This window comes from Sander lucioperca, chromosome 4 (assembly GCF_008315115.2).
Source record: "Sander lucioperca isolate FBNREF2018 chromosome 4, SLUC_FBN_1.2, whole genome shotgun sequence".
NCBI classification, from domain to species: Eukaryota; Metazoa; Chordata; class Actinopteri; order Perciformes; family Percidae; genus Sander; species Sander lucioperca.
The window spans coordinates 40,971,458-40,993,830 of NC_050176.1; the positions used below are offsets into that span (position 1 = coordinate 40,971,458).

The 22,373-nt window shown below is 42.7% G+C and overlaps 2 protein-coding genes and 1 pseudogene across 2 annotated transcripts in view; 1 reads left to right on the forward strand and 2 right to left on the reverse strand.

Annotated features, from left to right (window-relative positions):
- The window catches only part of LOC116048142, a 568,688-nt pseudogene that overhangs the window by 282,047 nt on the left and 264,268 nt on the right, over positions 1 to 22,373 (reverse strand).
- The window catches only part of LOC116049154 (CD209 antigen-like protein E), a 236,056-nt gene that overhangs the window by 196,974 nt on the left and 16,709 nt on the right, over positions 1 to 22,373 (reverse strand). The window lies entirely within an intron of this gene.
- Positions 470 to 20,734, forward strand: LOC116049163 (myosin heavy chain, fast skeletal muscle-like). The gene is made up of 40 exons (XM_031298592.1): positions 470 to 641; positions 1,526 to 1,747; positions 1,824 to 1,967; positions 2,063 to 2,219; positions 2,306 to 2,333; positions 2,421 to 2,517; positions 2,616 to 2,708; positions 2,800 to 2,863; positions 2,945 to 3,043; positions 3,132 to 3,235; positions 3,333 to 3,471; positions 4,220 to 4,338; positions 5,672 to 5,821; positions 5,924 to 6,094; positions 7,194 to 7,497; positions 7,631 to 7,695; positions 7,819 to 7,906; positions 8,651 to 8,768; positions 8,852 to 8,975; positions 10,049 to 10,185; positions 10,271 to 10,526; positions 10,610 to 10,852; positions 12,285 to 12,461; positions 12,539 to 12,684; positions 12,778 to 12,868; positions 13,719 to 14,108; positions 14,196 to 14,322; positions 14,417 to 14,535; positions 14,622 to 14,818; positions 15,098 to 15,281; positions 17,133 to 17,298; positions 17,438 to 17,562; positions 17,667 to 17,975; positions 18,071 to 18,274; positions 18,890 to 19,015; positions 19,104 to 19,274; positions 19,356 to 19,460; positions 20,166 to 20,261; positions 20,384 to 20,515; positions 20,627 to 20,734. Exons 2-40 carry the CDS (start codon positions 1,541 to 1,543, stop codon positions 20,645 to 20,647), a joined length of 5,793 nt encoding a protein of 1,930 aa, XP_031154452.1. The 5' UTR covers positions 470 to 641; positions 1,526 to 1,540; the 3' UTR covers positions 20,648 to 20,734.

Genomic DNA, 22,373 nt, shown 5'->3' on the forward strand with positions numbered 1-22,373 from the left:
GTGTGTGTGTGTGTGTGTGTGTGTGATAAGAGATCAAAGGAATGAAAAGAAACGCGACCATAAATAACAGCAAAACCCAATAAAGACACACACTAGTTCTCATCTCCCAAAATCCATTTGATATGATTTAGATTTTTTTTTTTTTATATTGATATGAGATTAATTTAGATAAATCCCGAAGCACGTCATTTTTTTCATTGCTTGACAGTCCTATTTTTAAACTTTTTTTTAAATGGTTAAATCAAGGGGGTGCTTGACAGCGTCCAATAAACTTTAATTACAGCACTGTGTAAGCAAAAATCAAATCAAGACCTGGCCATAGCCACATAACCTGAAACAGGATACACATCAAATGTTGATCACAACAAATATCTGCCTATATGTGATACCAAATTTGGTTTGCTCACTACATTTAACTTTCAGGGTGTCATCAAAAAATGCTTTAATATAAAAGCTCCTGGTGGATACAGCGTGCGACAGAGAAGACCTGGGAGCTCCTGCTTGTGGCTGCGGCTATGTTCTCGTCAGCTTGAGATCTTTTGAACCATTTATTGAGTGCATCTTGATTTGACATCTACTCTAAAAAACAAGAACCGGACCTTTTGAGAAGGATTGGTAATTACTGTTGACAGAGAGGTCAGGTAAGGACAACTTTTTTATAAGCATTTATTACATGTGCAAAATGTCTCATTTATTGAATGTCTGCAGTAATTCATCCATAAATTTGGACAAAACCAAACAATAGGTTAGTATTTCTTCGCAGTAATAACCTAGTGTGAAAAGGATTGAGTCACTTTGGGAGTCAAAGCCCACCTATAACGAAACAAAGACATGGTTTCAGTGTGGATAAGTTTCCTATACATCAAAATGTTAAGTGCTGCTTAAGATAGATATATAGATATTTAGTGTCATTGCATATTTTTACACAACTGAACTTGGTTGGAGCACTCAGGTTTGCAGCTTAGGAATCCATGATAAAATATAAAATATTCACACTTACACACCTCCCTCATGCCCATGACCTCATACACATCATTTATTTATTTATTTATTAATTTATTTGACAGGGACAGTGTACATTAATTAGCATTTCTGCAAATGCACCAGAATTAGCCAAAAGGCTATTTTTCATCCGTTGTCCCTGGACAGATCTTAAAATTGTCTACCTAAAATAACACAATAAAAAGATTACAGTGAACAATGCAAATATAAAAAGCAGTAAAATAGATATATCTCCTCATATCATGTTGATAAATACAAGTTTACCAACATACAGACATTATGTTAATAAAAAATAAAAAAAAATTAAAATTATACACATTAACACCACAGAGACACAAGTGGTAACAGGTTGGGTTGAGTGAAGATACATATTCTTATTAGTGCTGACATGTTACCCGTACTATAAATAAATACTCTAGAAAAAAACACGTTACCCATGATATAAATGAGCAGTGAACACAAAAGTTTAATTACATGGACTTAAAAACTCGAAGATGGCACTTACTTTGTAATTATCTAACAGAAATCAGCCGCCACAATGAGTACGGACGCGGAGATGGCCACTTATGGCAAAGCTGCCATTTACCTTCGTAAGCCAGAAAGGGAGAGAATTGAGGCTCAAACTGCACCATTTGATGCCAAGAGTGCCTGCTACGTGGCCGATGTCAAGGAGCTGTACTTGAAGGGAAAAATCATCAAGAAAGATGGTGACAAAGTCACGGTCGAAACCCTGGAACCTAAGGAGGTTAGTATCATGAAGTCAGAGTCAACTGGGAGAATCAATATGATCAGTTCTCATTGTGACAAATGTCCTATTCCAGGAGAGGGTAGTGAAAGAAGCTGACGTCTATCCAATGAACCCTCCCAAGTATGACAAGATTGAGGACATGGCCATGATGACCCATCTCAATGAAGCCTCTGTGCTGTATAACCTCAAAGAGCGTTACGCAGCATGGATGATCTATGTAAGACAATCTGCCTAATGAGATAAGAGAACTATTGCAAATTGCAATACTTGTAGAAAACATAGAGTTAACTGTTGAATCTGCTTGACTTTCAGACCTACTCTGGGTTGTTCTGTGCCACTGTGAACCCCTACAAGTGGCTCCCAGTGTACGATTCTGAATGTGTCAGTGCCTATAGAGGCAAGAAGCGTATGGAGGCTCCACCCCACATCTTCTCTGTCTCTGACAACGCCTTTCAGTTCATGCAAACTGGTAAGTCACTACCGGAACAATTTATCAGTATATGAGGTTTCTGTTGCAGTAAATCATAGTTAATTATTTTGTTTTTGCTTCAACAGATAGGGAGAACCAGTCTGTCTTGATCACGTGAGTTTGTTACATTTACATTTGTAGACATGGTTCAACAAAGTTACATATCTTGATCAAACCGTACACATCTGTGTCTATACCTAGTGGAGAATCTGGTGCTGGAAAGACTGTTAACACCAAGCGTGTGATCCAGTACTTTGCGACAATCGCAGTTGGTGGACCGAAGAAGGACGACTCAAAGGTATGTTACTGTATGATTAAAATTCTGGGTTCTTTCTCTAATGAATATTTTTCCAAATGAAGTCATTTCTTGACAGTAATTCTAAACCTGGATTATAGGGGTCACTGGAGGATCAGATTATTGCAGCCAATCCCCTCCTAGAAGCCTACGGTAATGCCAAAACTATTAGGAATGACAACTCTTCCCGTTTTGTAAGTATGGAACGATTTCTACACACGAGAGAGGTCTTGTTACAGATTGCCAATGTGGAGGGACAATACAAAAATCCTTTGATCCAAACAGGGTAAATTCATCAGAATCCATTTCGGCGCAACTGGCAAACTGGCAAGTGCTGATATTGAGACATGTAAGTAATAATACTCATAGTACATACAAACCAGTGGAATTGAGAATTGGCCAGGCTGTGATTTATGAACAATATTTGTAGATCTGCTGGAGAAGTCAAGAGTGACATACCAGCTTTCTGATGAAAGAGGCTACCACATCTTCTTCCAGATGATGACCGGCCACATACCTGAGCTGATTGGTAAGCAGATTGGTGTTGCACATTGTTTAACCTCTTTTCATACGGAAAACAAATGTTCTGACATTTTCACTCTTATTTTGATCTCCAGATTTGGCACTCATCAGCACCAACCCCTACGACTTCCCCATGTGTAGCATGGGTCAGATCACTGTGGCCAGCATTGATGACAAAGTTGAGCTGGAAGCCACTGATGTGAGTGATCTTCACATCACACACATTTTTTATGCATTAAATGCAATAGTATTTTCCTAAAGTGAATATGTTTTGTGTCAACCTCTTTTGAACTCAGAATGCTATTGATATCCTGGGCTTCACTCATGAAGAGAAAATGGCCATCTACAAGATGACTGGTGCTGTGCTCCACCATGGTAACATGAAGTTCAAGCAGAAGCAGCGTGAGGAGCAGGCTGAGCCTGATGGCACAGAGGGTGAGTGTTTAATGTCAACTCAGAGCGAATAGGCTCGTTGGAGATGAGCTGCGCCTCGCCTGTAAAGTGGACGAGAGCAGGCGACAACACTGTAGTCTGATTCCGATTTAATAAAATGTTATCAGACCCATACAGCTTGTACACAGTCTCCAGTTGTTATAATTATGACAGAGTAGCTGTCAGAATCCTCTACATGCGATCTGTTGCTGATTTTAATTACCAACAGACTGTAGATGATCTGTAATCTGATCAGATTTAGTCTCTCTGACTTCTAAACGTAACTACCAGCCACACAACATGTGTTCTGTTCAGAATAAGCCTTTAAATCAGACACATAGCAGTTAAAATCCCTCCAGTTCAAATCAATAAAAAGTTGATATAAAACGTCATCATGTTGAGTTGATTCTGAACCAATCAGCTGTTAGATCAGCTGAGAGGCCGGCGTTTCCCAGCATGCCCCTGGGTCCGCAGTCGGTGAAAAGCAACTGCGCTGCCTGGGTCTCAAACCTGTGGCCACCTTGATCTCGTGAGGTCATCGTTGCCCACGTGTGATTGACGTCAGAGCAAGTCGGGATCAAGTCGGACACAAATCTACCCAGCATGCATTGGGGGCGATCGCCGGTGATCGATTCTGCGCAGACCTGGCTCATCTCCAACGAGCCTACTAGCTTGAGAACAACAGTAATGAGGTTCTTAATCACACTGGTGTGGGTTTACATCATGATGGACATCTCTGAACTATTTTCAGAGGCTGACAAGGTTGCTTACTTGCTGGGTCTGAACTCTGCTGACATGCTCAAGGCTCTGTGCTTTCCCAGAGTGAAGGTCGGAAATGAGTACGTCACCAAGGGACAGACTGTACCTCAGGTAAATATGAATTATCAATATCCTACAATTTAAAGAGAAAACAGATTAGTGATGTCAGTTTTACTAAATTAATGTAGTAAAGAGTTTATTGGAAATTAGAATACAAAGGCAGTGTTCAATATATTGCTACTTTAAGGCCTCCTGCACACTGCCACGCAGTCAGTGTGTAGCCGGCCTTAGAGTTTTACACAATGAATGCTAAATACATAATGTAGAATAAGTCTAAGACCATCTTAGATGTCATTTTTTATTATTAGATCTTTTGTATTATTTACCTCACTAGTGAGGTGCCCATTCAGGCGGATTGCGTGGCCTGTGGTATTGGTGCTTGTAGCTTTCTCGAGAATCCCTCATACAGTCAACTTAATGCTCACACTGCGCTTCCTTGGGTCCCGAGCGATTCACCTGCCATGACATAGTTGCGTCACATACCCAATCCACGGCTCCTCATGGTCAGACACACTTTTGAAATATACTGGTTGAGGGGGGAAAATATCACGAGAAAACTTTACCATTGCCTGTGGGCCCAAGGTGAAAGGGCCACAAACAGCTATAGATTTATTATGATGTTCAAATATGAATAATATAGTATATGTTACAATCCTAAATCATTGTACCAATAAACACCTTACAAAGCACTTCAAATGGGCAACTCAACTGCAGTTCTGACTTACTGTGTCCTACTTCAGAGGACAATGTACTACTACACTTCCCTGATAGAGAAATGTTACTGGTTACATTGCAGATTAAGATTTTTCCTCACAAAATTATTCATCATTACACTATGCTAGTGATAGACCGATTTTATCGGCCGATATATCGGGCCGATATTTGCGTTTTTACGTGTATCGGCATCGGCCGGTACGCGGCTGCTGCGTTGGCCGATATTTTTTTCCTGGCATTATTTACAGACAGGCGTCTGGCAGGTTTCCAGCACCATGGCAGGCTTAAATTACAAATCAAGCACTTTATTTCAATGGCTACTTTTCAGGTTTATTGTTTTCTTAAATTATTTAAATGTGTTGACAAAAGACATTATATCTGTCTTATGTCATGGCACAGTTAACCATATGCAGCGCACCCATCCATATGGTAAAATCATTCCACTCGGCAAAACAAATCTTGTTAGCGTCATGTACACTATCTTATTGAGTTTTCTCTTACTCCAGTCCGTTTCCATGTGTGTAACATCTTTCGTGTCACCACATTCAACCGGAAAGCCGGACGGAATGACTGAAATTCCTGCCTTTATTAAGGAGATTAGAAGAAATACCAGAAATCAATACTAATGATTTTTACAAAAAGGTCAAATCACATCCTGGTTTTTATTCAGGTGATGAACTCAGTGACAGCCCTGGCCAAGGCTATCTATGAGAGGATGTTCTTGTGGATGGTCGTTCGTATTAACGAGATGTTGGACACTAAACAATCACGACAGTTCTACATCGGTGTCCTGGACATTGCTGGTTTTGAAATCTTTGACGTAAGCTTCATTTCCAACAATTCAGAAGCTGATACTTTTCATGATATGATATCATTCTTATTGCCCTGCGAGAGATTATACTGGTTAATTGTCCCCTCACAGTTCAACACCTTGGAACAGCTGTGCATCAACTTCACCAATGAGAAACTGCAACAGTTTTTCAACCACACCATGTTTGTCCTGGAGCAAGAGGAGTACAAGAAGGAGGGTATTATCTGGGAGTTCATTGACTTTGGCATGGACTTGGCTGCCTGCATTGAGCTCATTGAAAAGGTAATCATTTGGTGATTATATATAAATGTTCTTAATTTGAATAAATTTATCACTTGAAGAGGTGCTATGCAGTTTTGGCCTTTTCTTCTCTGTTTTCTCTCTTATTGCTCGCAGATTTCTCCGTAGACCCCCCCCTACAGGTTTCTCTATAGAGCCCCCCCTACAGGTTTCTCTATAGAGCCCCCATACAGGTTTCTCTATAGAGCCCCCATACAGGTTTCTCCGTAGAGCCCCCCCTACAGGTTTCTCCATAGAGCCCCCCCTACAGGTTTCTCTATAGAGCCCCCCCCCTACAGGTTTCTCCATAGAGCCCTCATACAGGTTTCTCCATAGAGCCCCCCCTACAGGTTTCTCTATAGAGCCCCCCCTACAGGTTTCTCTATAGAGCCCCCCCCCCCTACAGGTTTCTCCATAGAGCCCCCCCTACAGGTTTCTCTATAGAGCCCCCCCCTACAGGTTTCTCATAGAGCCCCCCCCTACAGGTTTCTCCATAGAGCCCCCCCTACAGGTTTCTCTATAGAGCCCCCCCCTACAGGTTTCTCCATAGAGCCCCCCCTACAGGTTTCTCCATAGAGCCCCCCCCTACAGGTTTCTCCATAGAGCCCCCCCTACAGGTTTCTCCATAGAGCCCCCCCCCTACAGGTTTCTCTATAGAGCCCCCCCTACAGGTTTCTCCATAGAGCCCCCCCTACAGGTTTCTCCATAGAGCCCCCCCCTACAGCTCCTATGTTTCCTCGTGTCTGACTCCTCTCTCGGTCAGTCTGCTGTTTCCTCTTTCTCTGTTCCTACGACAATGCTTTCCTAGCTTTCTGCTTCTTTTTAGCCGGCTCAGCCATGACGATAGTGTGAAAAACTCCATCGCTACCTTGTTAGCCGGTTCCTGAATGGCCGTATGTGTGCAGTGCCGTGAAGCAATTCGTTACATGGCGAAACCTGATATCACGCCATACTTCCTGACGCTGAGGCCGGCAGCTCGCCAGCTAAAAGTTACAAGGGTGGTTTTTCACTATGGGGGAGAAGCTGTTCAGTTAAGGTAAATTAAGCTTAAAAAAGCTGCATAGTTCCCCTTTAATGACATACTTCTTCCCACTTTTTTCAGCCCATGGGCATCTTCTCCATCCTTGAAGAGGAGTGCATGTTCCCCAAGGCCTCAGACACATCCTTCAAGAACAAGCTGTATGACCAGCATCTTGGAAAAACCAAAGCATTTGAGAAGCCTAAGCCCCCCAAGAAAGGCAAGATTGAGGCCCACTTCTCCCTGGTGCACTACGCTGGTACCGTGGACTACAATATTGCTGGCTGGCTGGAGAAGAACAAGGATCCACTGAATGACTCCGTCTGTCAGCTGTACCAGAAATCCCCAGTGAAACTGCTGGCTCTCTGCTTCCCTCCTGTCGTTGAGGGTATGATAGTAACTACAGCAAACTAAAACATGTTTTCAGGCTTTACTGTATATGTTTAAGTAACTGTAGCAAGTGTTAATGTACATTTTATTTGTCATCCTAACGAAACATGTCTAATTAAAAATATCAACAGATGCTACCAAGAAGGGAGGCAAGAAGAAGGGTGGTTCCATGCAGACTGTGTCTTCACAGTTTAGGGTAATGTTGCAAATGTATCTTATATATGTATGTATGTATGTATGTATATATATATATATCTCAGTTTATGTTCAAACTCACAATTGATTACATGTCATAAGACTCACCATTTTGGATCTACAGGAGAACTTGGGGAAGCTGATGACTAACTTGAGGAGCACCCATCCTCACTTTGTGCGCTGCCTGATTCCCAATGAGTCAAAGACTCCAGGTACATAGAGAACATCATCTCAAGAGATTATTTGAGGAGTGGTTTTGTTTTGTTAATATGGTTTCTTTAATTTTGTGCTGCTTTAACCAAAGCTGCTTACACACCGACCAGACAGCCGGCCGTCGGCAGTAAAGCCAGTGGGACTGATCAGTCTCCTGGAGTTGGTCCAAAAAGTTCCTCAGAACACACCGAAGAGACCAGACGTAATACGTCTCCATAACAGCAGGCGGCGCTAATCTGGATTGTTGCCCAAAAAAATTAAACCGACAGCTCACATGGGTCTGGTTTCTCCAGAAATTCAAAACTAGACTGTCATGGCGTCTCGTTCAGAATATGATCTCATATTGGACTAAAATAGTTCACCGAAACGTGTTTCTGAAAACATTTGAAGAGAGAAATAGGCCGTGCAGCTGCTGAATCTGTCTTCATTTCAGATCAACAAAGGTCAGTTTAGAAGATTTTTGTCAGATTTTGAGAGACTCTAGTCACGCTCATCCCGCTCCCTGTTTCTGGGTTAGCTCTCCACCAATCAGATGGGTCATTTGAGTCTGACTGCCGGCAGTGCCCGCCCCCGCCAATTATACATGTCAAATCAGCCAAAATGAAGGCCGACGGCCCCTCGGACGGACGACGGCACGGAACACACCGAACAGACTCGAGTCACAGATCTCGCCAGACGGTCCAACGGCCGATTATCGGCTCTATGTGTCCGGGCCTTAAGACTTAAGAAATGTATTTTTACAGGTCTGATGGAGAACTTCCTGGTCATCCACCAGCTCAGGTGTAACGGTGTGCTGGAGGGTATCAGAATCTGCAGAAAAGGTTTCCCCAGCCGAATCCTCTATGCTGACTTCAAGCAGAGGTATCAATGGATATTTTAACAGAATTTTGATAAAGATTATTAAAAGAAAATGCTCACACTGATCGTTAACTCTCATAAAAAAGGTACAAGGTGCTGAATGCCAGTGTCATCCCCGAGGGCCAGTTCATTGACAACAAGAAGGCTTCAGAGAAGCTGCTTGGGTCAATTGATATTCCACATGACGAGTACAAATTCGGACACACAAAGGTAAACACCTTGCTCTCTCTTACTGTCCAGTAATGACCAAAGAGGTTAGGTTGTTCAGTCCAGTGTGTTTGATTGTTTTTCTATTAATTATATAAAGCAAAATATCTCTAAACTACTTACGTGATTGTAGAGTTTGATGCCAAGGAATAAGTGATTTATTGTTAGGAGAGAGGCAGAGCAGCCTGCATGTGGCCATTATCAATTCAATTCAATTTCAATTTTATTTATAGTATCAAACCATAACAAGACTTTTCTCAAGATACTTTACAGACAGAGTAGGTCTAGACCACACTCTATAATTTACAAAGACCCAACAATTCTAGTAATTCCCCCAAGAGCATGCATTCAGTGTGACAGTGGTGAGGAAAAACTCCTTTTAGGGAGAAACCTGGGACAGACCCAGGCTCTTGGTAGGAGGTGTCTGACGGTGCTGGTTTGGGGTGTGATGAACAGTGGCAATACTAGTCACAATAAAGATAATGGAACTATGACTACAAATAGTAGTTGTAGTAGTTCATGTCATAGCAGGGCACTGCAGGGCGTTACAGGATGTAGCGTGGCACAGCAGAGCATAGGTGGAAGTAGAAGGACGCAGAAGGGCACCGCAGAGCGTAGCAGGGTGTAGCAGGGTGTAGCAGGGTGTAGCAGGGTGTAGCAGGGTGTAGCAGGGTGTAGCAGGGAGTGCAGCAGGACCACGGAGACTGCTGCAACCAAGATCTTGGTGCCACCCTAATCCAAGGAAATATGCTGGGCAAAAAAACAAAACACAAGGACTCCGGGGAGTAAACTCCCCAGAGCTAGGTTAGTAACAAGCATGTCTGGGACATGGATGCACACAGATGGAAAGAGAGAGGAGAGAGGAGCTCAGTGTGTCAAAGGAAGGAAGGAAGTCCCCCGGCAGTCTAAAACTATAACACCATAACTAATATAACATAATATCTAAACACCTTCACCTTAGAAGCCCTGGACCATGTGGGGTAGGTAAAAATGTTTTTTTGTTTTTGTTTTACAGGGTGTGAAGTATTCACTATCTGAGTTCATCCTGCGTTCATTTTTATTTTGTGTTTGATCAGGTGTTCTTCAAGGCCGGTCTGCTGGGTGTCCTTGAGGAGATGAGAGATGAGAAACTGTCGTCTCTGGTCACCATGACTCAGGCTTTGGCCCGTGGTTATGTCATGAGAAAGGAGTTTGTGAAGATGACGGAGAGGAGGCATGTTAAAAAACAGCTCATTCTGAATCGTGGTATTAAAAAATCACTAACAGTATTGTTTACAACAGCTACTTCTTGTCCGCAGGGAAGCCATATATTCCATCCAGTACAATATCCGCTCATTCATGAATGTCAAACACTGGCCATGGATGAAGGTGTACTACAAGATCAAACCTATGCTGAAGAGTGCTGAAACTGAGAAGGAGCTGTCGAATATGAAGGAGAACTATGAAAAGATGAAAACTGACTTGGCTGCTGCCCTGGCCAAGAAGAAGGATCTGGAGCAGAAGATGGTGTCCCTTCTGCAGGAGAAGAATGATCTGCAGCTGCAAGTGTCAGCTGTAAGTACACATCGACAGACAATTGTGCTTTTTATGTTTTTCAAAGTTAATGTGCTAACATCTATCTTTATAAAATTAACTAGGAATCAGACAATCTGAATGATGCTGAAGAGAGATGTGAGGGACTTATCAAGAGTAAGATTCAGATGGAGGCCAAACTCAAAGAGACAACTGAGAGACTGGAGGATGAAGAGGAAATCAATGCTGAGCTCACTGCCAAGAAGAGAAAGCTGGAGGATGAATGCTCTGAGCTCAAGAAGGATATTGATGACCTGGAGCTTACCTTGGCCAAAGTGGAAAAGGAGAAACATGCCACAGAGAACAAGGTTTGTGTATAATAGTTTTCCTGCTAAATACATTCTGGAGGGGAGACCCGCAGCTTCAGAATTTTACTTTTTCGTTAAGTCCCAATTTCCCGACTCTGCAGAGCTGAGGTTGAGGGTGAGCGACTGGAACAGTGAAGGCATGTCAATCAATCGCAAAGTCTTGACAACCAAACAACAGCACAAGTACAGCATTTTCACCTCATGCAGAGTGATAAACGGCTTAGAAAATACTGTTACGGTGACTGAATTTTTTTAAAAGTACTGTTTCTCTGACCCCCGATGAGAAAAGAAGTGTGTGCACCCTGCAGTCCATCTGCCACACCCCTGCTGCAGGAGATATATTCACACAACAGGCTGTATTCACTTACTGTTTCAAACTTTTCCAGGTTATGTTAAAAATGTGATGTGATATGGACACTGCTAAATGCGTTATTTATCTGGAATTGTTCATTAGCTGTGGTTGATATATGTCAAGCTGAATGGACTCACAGTAGTAAACCCATTTTATTCTCACCCAAAGACTGAACCAGAACTCGTTCGTAGAGAGAAAGGACACTACATAATGTAATGTAATGGAAAGGCATTTGACCCTTTGCTATTTTTCATTGCTGTTACAGGCTGCTAGCGTAGATACTAGTGCAAACCCCCACTAATTATCAACCCTAACGTTAACCCTTCCCCCACCTGCCCATTAAAAAAGAATCCAGAGGAAAATGTGTAATAATCTGTCCAGCATATCAAGTAAGATTAAAACTGTACGTACACACTGCGGCCGACTTGAGCTGCAAAACAAGCTCTGGCCGCCCGGTCAAGGACGCTTGTCAAAAAGTACGGGGAAGCTTTTGAGGCTTTGGCCGCTCTGACGTGGCAGCGTTCAACGTTCGATCATGTTCAACACACGATTGAAGAAAAAGCACAAGCAGCCACTGCACGGCCAATACATTGACACTATAAAATCTTTTATAAATTACATATTTAATGATAGAATTTGTATTGTTTGTTGTATTGTTTGTATACTGATCCCTATACGCAAACAACGTCATATCATACATGATAGGGGAACCCAACAACGGCCATTATGAGCTTTTCCTCCATTTTCTCGGAACTAATGTTTTGGTAGGAACAAAAGTTTACACCGTATGTTTCTCTGGGATCAGCCAGCGCAAAGGACGTCTATATTCTGATTGGTTGCTGGCGTTTGCCGCTGAACCGTGTCATAGCTCATTACCATAAAGTTGACCTACTCAACTTTCTGATTGACGCTCTGGTCGCTCAAAACGCTCAAAACGGCCAAAATGCGACGGCGACAGATTTTCCGCTCCTTGCATTGAAAATGAATGACTTCCGGTAACTTTAGAAGCTCAAGTCAGCGGCGGTGTGGACGTACGGTAATGATGACAGTTTAAAGACGAGATTTTTCTTGCACATTTAGGTGAAGAACCTGACTGAGGAGATGGCCTCTCAGGATGAGAGCATTGCTAAGCTGACCAAGGAAAAGAAAGCCCTTCAGGAGGCTCATCAGCAGACTCTTGATGACCTGCAGGCAGAGGAAGACAAAGTCAACACTCTGACCAAGGCCAAGACCAAGCTTGAGCAGCAAGTGGATGATGTAAGTTTACAAAGTCTCTTGGATTGGCAAAGCAGGATTCTTGAATTTGATGATTAAAAATGAATCGTATTTTTCAGCTCGAGGGTTCTCTGGAGCAAGAGAAGAAGCTCCGTATGGACCTTGAGAGATCCAAGAGAAAGCTCGAGGGTGATCTGAAACTGGCCCAGGAATCCATCATGGATCTTGAGAATGAGAAGCAGCAGTCTGATGAGAAAATTAAAAAGTAACAGTTTTTGAATTTGCACACAAGAATCATTCTTATAAAATGTGCGTTCAACTGCATGAACTCTATGTACTTCATCTAAACTTCTCACAGGAAGGACTTTGAAATCAGTCAGCTCCTTAGCAAAGTTGAAGATGAGCAGTCACTTGGTGCTCAGCTTCAAAAGAAGATCAAGGAGCTCCAGGTGACATATGGTTTTAAAGGTCCCATGACATGGTGCTCTTTGGATGCTATTATATAGACCTTAGTGGTCCCCTAATACTGTATCTGAAGTCTCTTTATATAGACCTTAGTGGTCCCCTAATACTGTATCTGAAGTCTCTTTATATAGACCTTAGTGGTCCTCTAATACTGTATCTGAAGTCTCTTTATATAGACCTTAGTGGTCCCCTAATACTGTATCTGAAGTCTCTTTTATATAGACCTTAGTGGTCCTCTAATACTGTATCTGAAGTCTCTTTCCCTAAATCCAGCCTTGGTGTAGAATTCCAGTCACTAGAGCCAGTCCCACAATGAGCTTTCCTTAGGATGTGCCATTTCTGTGTCTGTAGCTTTAAATGCTATTGAGGAGGAGAGAGGGGGGGCAAGGTGGAAGGGGGTTGGGGGGGGCGGTGTGGCCTTGACCAACTGCCACTTTGCTTGTTTGAAAGCCATGATGTCTCTCTCTCTCTCATGGGTGGGCTAAATTCTCTGGGCGGTCAAAGCAGAGAAAGGGGAGGTAACCTTTCCCCTTATGACGTCATAAAGGGAAGATTCCAGATCGGCCCATCTGAGCTTTTCATTTCTTCTCAATTCTTTCTTTCATTTTCATCTCAAAGGCAGAGCAGGATACCCAGGGCTCGGTTTACACCTATCACCATTTCTAGCCACTGGGGGACCATAGGCAGGCTGGGGGGACTCATATTAATGTTAAAAAACCTCATAAAGTGACATTTTCATGCCATGGGACCTTTAAAGAAAACATTTCTGATATTTCCAATTTTGTGTATTAAAAGTGAAAGTCTACTGAAAGACCTCATATCTACACTGAACAGGCTCGTATCGAGGAACTGGAGGAGGAGATTGAGGCTGAGCGTGCTGCTCGTGCCAAGGTTGAGAAGCAGAGAGCTGACCTCTCCAGGGAACTTGAGGAGATCAGCGAGAGGCTGGAGGAGGCCGGTGGTGCCACCGCTGCTCAGATTGAGATGAGCAAGAAGCGTGAAGCCGAGTTCCAGAAGCTCCGTCGTGATCTTGAGGAGTCCACTCTGCAGCATGAAGCCACTGCTGCTGCTCTTCGCAAGAAGCAGGCTGACAGCGTCGCTGAGCTGGGAGAGCAGATCGACAACCTCCAGCGTGTGAAGCAGAAGCTTGAGAAGGAAAAGAGTGAATACAAGATGGAGATTGATGACCTCTCCAGCAACATGGAGAATGTTGCTAAAGCAAAGGTACACAATGCATTGCATGCTATTTTATTACCCAAATCAGTATAGTAAAACATCTGATCACTGATCTCATCTGTATTTACTCATTAGGGAAATCTTGAAAAGATGTGCCGTACTCTAGAGGACCAACTCAGCGAACTGAAGACCAAGAATGATGAAAATGTCCGTCAAATCAATGACACCAGTGCACAGAGAGCACGTCTCCTGACAGAAAATGGTACCTACAGTACAAGCTGTCAGTGAATGATCTGTTGTGTATGTTATTGAGAAACGTGACACAAACTAATGCATCGTGGCGTCTTTCACACAAGGTGAGTTCAGCCGTCAAGTTGAAGAGAAAGAAGCTCTTGTCTCCCAGCTGACCAGAGGCAAACAGGCATTCACACAACAGATTGAGGAGCTGAAAAGACATGTTGAAGAGGAGGTTAAGGTAAGAAACATTTAAGTAAGTGTGCATTGGTATTATTAGTTTGGGATTCAGGAATTTTGTAAATTCAATCATATTTCTTACACCAGGCCAAAAATGCTCTTGCCCATGGACTGCAATCAGCCCGCCATGACTGTGATCTGCTGAGGGAGCAGTTTGAGGAGGAGCAAGAGGCCAAGGCTGAGCTGCAGCGTGGGATGTCCAAGGCCAACAGTGAGGTGGCTCAGTGGAGAGCTAAGTATGAAACTGATGCTGTCCAGCGCACTGAGGAGCTTGAGGAAGCCAAGTGAGTAACATTCAAACAATTCAATGGCCAGCTCTGCCTTCATATGTTCATCTAGATCTTTAAAAACTAGCTATTAATAACAACACTAGGCTGATCATAAATTGCCCATCCCTCTTTCCAAAACCTGTTATTTTGAAATACTCGCTACTCTAAGAATATTAAGGCTTCAAACAAACAACAATGCAACAGTCAAATTACAAGAACTCAGGCTGCAGATTATTGTTACTAAGGCTTTAGGTCACTTCATAGTGGGAAACTGATCTTACCTTCTTTAAAAAGGAAAAAGCTGGCTCAGCGTCTTCAGGAGGCTGAGGAGCAGATTGAGGCAGTGAATTCCAAGTGTGCTTCTCTTGAGAAAACCAAACAGAGGCTCCAGAGTGAGGTGGAGGACCTCATGATTGATGTGGAGAGGGCCAATGGGCTGGCTGCCAACCTGGACAAGAAGCAGAGGAACTTTGACAAGGTAGCATTGTTAAAGTGCCCATATTATGAAAAAAATCACTTTTTCTGGGATTTGGGTGTTATTTTGTGTCTCTGGTGCTTCTGTAACCAGGTTCTAATCAACCTTCAACATTTACCTGCAAAAACAGCTCAAGGTCTAGGATCACTACTTCAATACTATTAGTACTATGTCCTGGTTCAAGGGATAAAGATAAGATAGATATCAAATGCGCTGACACTTAATACTAATTTGTCTTTGGCTGCAGATGATTATTGACTTCACACAGAGAATGAAAACACAAACACACAGTAACTCTTTTCAAGAAAATAGTATTATTGAAACTGTCCAACAATGCATATTATACTCCCATTTCCCACCCCAAAGTACATATGACAACAAAATATGTTCTGGCCAGAAACCACATTTTTAAGTTTTACTGCAGCAGTAGTCTCTTTAATTTAGTTGTGCACAACCCAGTACCTGTTTGAGCTCAGTCTAAAAAAAAATGTATCCGACACGATCCTCTAAAGCCACAGGAGAGAAAGACCTTACTGGTGAGATAGTAGAAATGGAAATCCAAACTCAGGCCTGAAGTTCAGAGTCCAGCCCGCTGTCCACGCTCTCTCCTGTTACAGCTAGCAGAGTGGAAACATACCGCTCCTCTGTCACACCCGCGCTGTCGCTCTCACAGTCCACCACACAGTCCCACAGTACAGCTATGTCTATGTCAACAGATACAAGTTTTCAGACACCACCATCGAAAGAAAGAAAAATAAATCACTTTTCAGGATGTTATTTCCTTTTTCTTTCAGAACTAAATGTTCGCAGTTTCTTCCTCTGTAACAGGTTAAGGAAAAAAACTAAATAAACGACACCAGCGCTGCGCAGCTGCCACCTAGTGGGCATTACCGCAAAGTGTTTGCCACTGCTGAACAGTGTTGAGAATTAAAATGACTCAATTAAAACAAAGTGGCATAACCTGAGCTATTTGTGTCTGATTAATAAGTGAAAATAGGAAACTCATACTTTGTCTTATATCTGAAGGAATATTTAGCTTCAGTTCTAATTAGCTTGGATGAATGTACAAAATGTCCTATTATGATGACAAATATTGATCACGTAATCATATCATCCCTGCTTAAAATTTTAAACACAACCAGCCAATTTGGGGTGGATTACACTTCCACACGCATAAAAACTTTGAAAAAAAAACATCCATGGTGTTTAGAGTGAGATACGGTTTCTGAATGTGTCCTGCCTTCAGTCTCCGGGTGAGCTGGTCAAAATCTGCACGGCTGTCTACGTCACTAGCCGAAACGAGGGGCCTAGGGGGCTAACCGTTAGCATGCTAGCTCGTTCTCAATGGCAAAACACTGCTACAACACACACTAGTTCACCATAATCTACAAAATAAATTGTATAGAACTACTTCCATGTCCCTGTTCTGCAGGTATTCCACACAAAGTTGGAAGTGCGCCCTCGTTTAGAAGAAGTCTCCCTGCTAATCCTGCCTTGTACTGACTGAAGTTGGAGAAACAGCTAGCTAGCTCATGTAGTCCTTACCTAGCTACTGAGCATGTGCGACTCCCAACAAAGATGTTACAGAAGTTGAGAGGTCTCACTCTGTAGCTAAAACAGAGACCTGAACACAGGGTGAAAAGAGGAGCTGCAGCAATGTGCAGTACAACAAAATATGGTGTTTTTTGAAAATTAAACCATGTAAACCTATTCTGGTACAACCTCAAAATACAATTATGAACCTGAAAATGAGTATAATATGAGCACTTTAACTTTGAGTTGCCAAGCCTCACAAACAATGAAAGATATATTTATTTTTCCTCATATTGCTACATAACCAATCGTGTTATTCAGGTGTTGGCAGAGTGGAAACAGAAGTACGAGGAGGGTCAGGCAGAGCTCGAGGGAGCACAGAAGGAGACTCGTTCTCTCAGCACAGAGCTGTTCAAGATGAAGAACTCTTATGAGGAATCTCTGGATCAGCTGGAGACCATGAAGCGTGAAAACAAGAACCTTCAACGTGAGTTCGACGTTATGTAACAGTTACATTGTATTTAACTCATGTATTTCTTACATTGTATTCAACATGTGTTGGAATAAAGTGTTTATATTTTACATTGTAAGGCTTAACAATATAAAACACTTGTATCTCTATGCAGAGGAGATCTCAGATCTGACTGAACAGATTGGTGAGACTGGCAAGAGCATCCATGAGTTGGAGAAGACCAAGAAGCAGGTGGAGACTGAAAAGTCTGAGATCCAGACGGCTCTTGAAGAGGCTGAGGTACATTTTCTTCTTGGGACATCTACTTAAAAAAAATCATGAACAAATATACTTTAAAAAGGTTTGAAGGCAGAGATTAATATGTAATTCTTTGATATCATCAGGGGACGCTGGAACACGAAGAGTCTAAGATCCTGCGTGTCCAGCTGGAGCTCAACCAGATTAAGGGTGAGGTGGACAGGAAGCTGGCAGAGAAAGATGAGGAGATGGAGCAGATCAAGAGGAACAGCCAGAGGGTGATTGACTCCATGCAGACCAATCTGGATTCTGAGGTCAGGAGCAGGAACGATGCCCTGAGAATCAAGAAGAAGATGGAGGGAGACCTGAATGAGATGGAGATTCAGCTGAGCCATGCCAATCGCCAGGCTGCTGAGTCCCAGAAGCAGCTGAGGAATGTGCAGGCGCAACTGAAGGTATTGTTAGACACAGAATTGTTTGCACAGACTATGATCAGTGCAGGTACATTTTGGCATTCATGTGAATATTGTCCTGATATGTCTTTCTCTAGGATGCACAACTGCACCTTGATGATGCTGTCAGAGCACAGGAGGAATTCAAGGAACAAGCTGCTATGGTGGATCGCAGAAATGGTCTGATGGTAGCTGAAATCGAGGAACTCAGAGCTGCTCTGGAACAGACCGAGAGAAGTCGCAAAATCGCTGAGCAGGAGCTGGTGGATGCCAGTGAGCGTGTTGGACTTCTGCATTCTCAGGTGAACAAGCCCTAGCCTCGTGAGACCGTCCTGATCTGGCGAGCTCCAGTTTTCCACTCGCAGATCAGTCTGGCATCTTGAGATAGAGAAAATTTGGAGCCGTTCGCCAAACGACCGACCAATCAGCGTTGGTTTTGAGGCGGGTTTAGGTGTGACACAACGAGAAGCGATGTTCAGTCTAAACAACATGGCGGCTTCCACGGAGGAGATGAGCGTAGCTATCGCGCAAGTTTTATCCAAATTAGAAAGTATTCCTAAAAAACGGCACTGGAGGCTTTTCTCGGAGGAAAAGATGTTTTTGCTCTTCTCCTGACTGGTTTCGGCAAGAGTTTGATCTGATTGGTTGATTTGGCCCGTCTATCACCAACATAGGTGGTGATAGACAGATGGTTTATCCAATCAGCTAACCAGGATTTTCGCCCCTTCCCAAAAGTTCTCCAACAGAAAGTTCCCAGATGGATATGCCGAGCAAATGCGAAGCAATCCATCTGGAGGAGTCAGGTTAAACAAGCCCAATCATTTCTTCGATAATTCAAAAATCTAATGACATTTTAAGTAACGTGAAAATCAGACATGTGATGACTAATGTGCCTACATTTTGTTTTTGCCTTTAAGAACACAAGCCTTCTGAACTCCAAGAAGAAGCTTGAGTCTGACCTGGTCCAGGTCCAGAGTGAAGTGGATGACACTGTTCAGGAAGCAAGGAATGCAGAGGAGAAGGCCAAGAAGGCCATCACTGATGTAGGTTTGCATTTTAATTGTTCTTACTTTCACTCCAATGTGTATTTTCAAGATTATTCTAATCAACATTTGATGCTGTCTCTTGTAGGCTGCTATGATGGCTGAGGAGCTGAAGAAGGAGCAGGATACCAGCTCCCACCTGGAGAGGATGAAGAAGAACCTGGAGGTCACTGTTAAGGACCTGCAGCACCGCCTGGATGAGGCCGAGAACCTGGCCATGAAGGGTGGCAAGAAGCAGCTCCAGAAACTTGAGTCCAGGGTAAGAAAGAAAGAAAGAATTTGCAGAGCTGAACTTATTACAAAAAAAGATGTATTCTCATTGCTTTATTGTTCATTGAAGGTGCGTGAACTGGAGGCAGAGGTTGAGGCTGAGCAGAGACGCGGAGGAGATGCCATTAAGGGTGTCCGCAAATATGAGAGGAGGGTGAAAGAGCTCACCTATCAGGTACAGTCACTTTGATAGCTGTCATACAAATCAACTTAAAGGTCCCATGACATGGTGCTCTTTGGATGCTTTTATATAGACCTTAGTGGTCCCCTAATACTGTATCTGAAGTCTCTTTATATAGACCTTAGTGGTCCCCTAATACTGTATCTGAAGTCTCTTTATATAGACCTTAGTGGTCCCCTAATACTGTATCTGAAGTCTCTTTCCCTAAATTCAGCCTTGGTGTAGAATTCCAGCCACTAGAGCTAGTCCCACAATGAGCTTTCCTTAGGATGTACCATTTCTGTGTCTGTAGCTTTAAATGCTATTGAGGAGGAGAGGGTGGGGGGGGGGGGCAAGGTGTGGCCTTGACCAACTGCCACTTTGCTCGTTTGAAAGCCATGATGTCTTTCTCTCTCTCACGGGGGGCCAAATTCTCTGGGCGGTCAAAGCAGAGAAAGGGGAGGTAACCTTTCCCCTTATGACGTCATAAAGGGAAGATTCCTGATTGGCCCATCTGAGCTTTCATTTTCTCAAAGGCAGAGCAGGATACCCAGGGCTCGGTTTACACCTATCACCATTTCTAGCCACTGGGGGACCATAGGCAGGCTGGGGGAACTCATATTAATGTTAAAAAACTTCATGAAGTGACATTTTCATGCCATGGGACCTTTAACATATTTATTACAAAAACATTTATTTACTTTAAATAAACTTTAACAGACCGAGGAGGACAAGAAAAACGTTGCCAGGCTGCAGGATCTAGTTGACAAGTTGCAGCTCAAAGTCAAGGCCTACAAGAGGCAGGCCGAGGAGGCGGTAAGGGCAATATAGAGATTTACACATCACTGAAAGCTTGATATATGGCAGATATATTTCAATTGAAGATTACCTTTGGGCTTTTAGGAGATTCCAACATGTCAATATCTCTGTTTTTTCAGGAGGAGCAGGCCAACACTCATCTGTCCAAGTGCAGGAAGGTCCAGCATGAGCTGGAGGAGGCTGAGGAGCGCGCTGACATCGCAGAGTCCCAGGTCAACAAGTTGAGAGCAAAGAGCCGTGACTCTGGCAAGGTAAACATACCAATAAAGACGTACATTTAAATTTTAAATTTATTTTTAAAAAAGCGTTATGATTTGTTTGAAATAAAGTTGATTAAATGCTTTTTTTATTTGTGTTTTTAGGGTAAAGAGGTAGCTGAATAAAGAAAACTGCCTGATCAGCTGTTTCTAATCATATAATATGATGTGAGATGTGCTGTAAAAATAAATGGTTTCCTTGTCACAGTTAAATTGCTGCCTGCCTGCTTCTTTTCCTTTACATTGTTTCCCCCAAAATGATAAGTGTTAGACTGGGAAAGTGGCTTTCCAGTAAAAACAAATGTATTAATAAGTAGTAATATATGACCCAGCTGACCAAGCTTTATCAACAAAAGTCCACAAATTTGATTTAAATGGTTGGCTACATGGCCTTAATAACTGGAACTAATCAGATTTCCTCAACCAGGTAACAAATGCTTAAATCTACCTTCAAGTGACTTATTTGACCTTTTCTGATATCAAGTTTCTGGAGAGAAAAACATTGGATGAATGCATCGCTTAATGAGCATATCCACCCAAATAAAATACTTAAAAGTCATGGGGGCCACAGGCCAGCATGATTGACAGGTTAGTCAAAGGTACACAAATCAGATGGTGGAGTCTTACCCTGAGACTGAGTCCACACTAACATTGCCATTTGTATTGGCTATAATATAATAGTGACATCTCAGGGTTTTTCATGGCTCAAATGGCGTCAAATACTTCATTTCCTGCATTATGATACACCTTTAGGCACCAATTTATGGTGAAAACACAAATCTTTGGTGGCAGGTAACAATTCAAATTAAAGCTGCAAGCAGCGTTGGACGGGCCCTCGCGCCTCCGCGCAGGTCGGGGCTACTGGCGGACGCCGCTCCTTGCGACCTTGGTTTTGCACGGCACTCACACTGCAAATCATCACCAATGAAAAGGGAACTCCCTGCTGAGTTCAATGATACCTCACACAAGACTTGACCTTAAATGGGTCACCAATTATGAAAGGGGTGTGAGTACAGCATAGGGGGGCGGGCCAAACCATCACCAATGAATAAGGAAGTCTCTGCTGAGTTCAATGATACCTCACACAATAGTCTACATCAAACAGGTCATAAATTATAAAAGGGGCGTGGCTACAGCATAGGTCAAACCATCACCAATCAAAAAGAAACAAATTTCTACAAATTGTTGCCTGTTTCTTAAGTAACTACTCACCCGTTCCAATCCAACCCCTCTGATACCATATTTCTCTAGTTTATGTAATAAAATGCCATGATTTATGGTGTCAAATGCTTTCTTTAGATCGATAAATATTCCCACTACATCAGGGGGGTCAAACTCATTTTCACTAGGGGCCACACTGGAAAAAGAGAATCACACCGAGGGCCAGACATGGAGACTTTATTCACGTGCTTTTGTTACTGCATGTCACATTTTGTTTTTACATTTTTTTTTAATTTTTTGTTGTTTTTGTTCCGATTTTTTTGTGGCTTTTTCTGACATTTTTGTACGTTTTTTGTCGCATTTCTGTTGACATGAAGCCCTACAAAAGTCATCAAATGAGTTCCTTAGCCAGAATTTAGCAAATCAACCAAAACAATGATATTTTTTTTAACAACAACCTGTTTCACAGCCTGAATATGAAAACTCTTCTTCTCCTTCTGGGGGAATTTCTGAGTCTCAGAGTCGGCTAATCTGCCAAATTCTGCTTTGAATGTCAGGTAACTGCAGTTTAAAAAACACTTTCCTGTGTTTTTGGTTTGACGCACAACTAGGCGGGCCAAAACTTATTGTGAACCCAAATTTATATACGGGCCGGATCTAAATCTGCAAGGGGCGGGATTTGGCCCGCGGG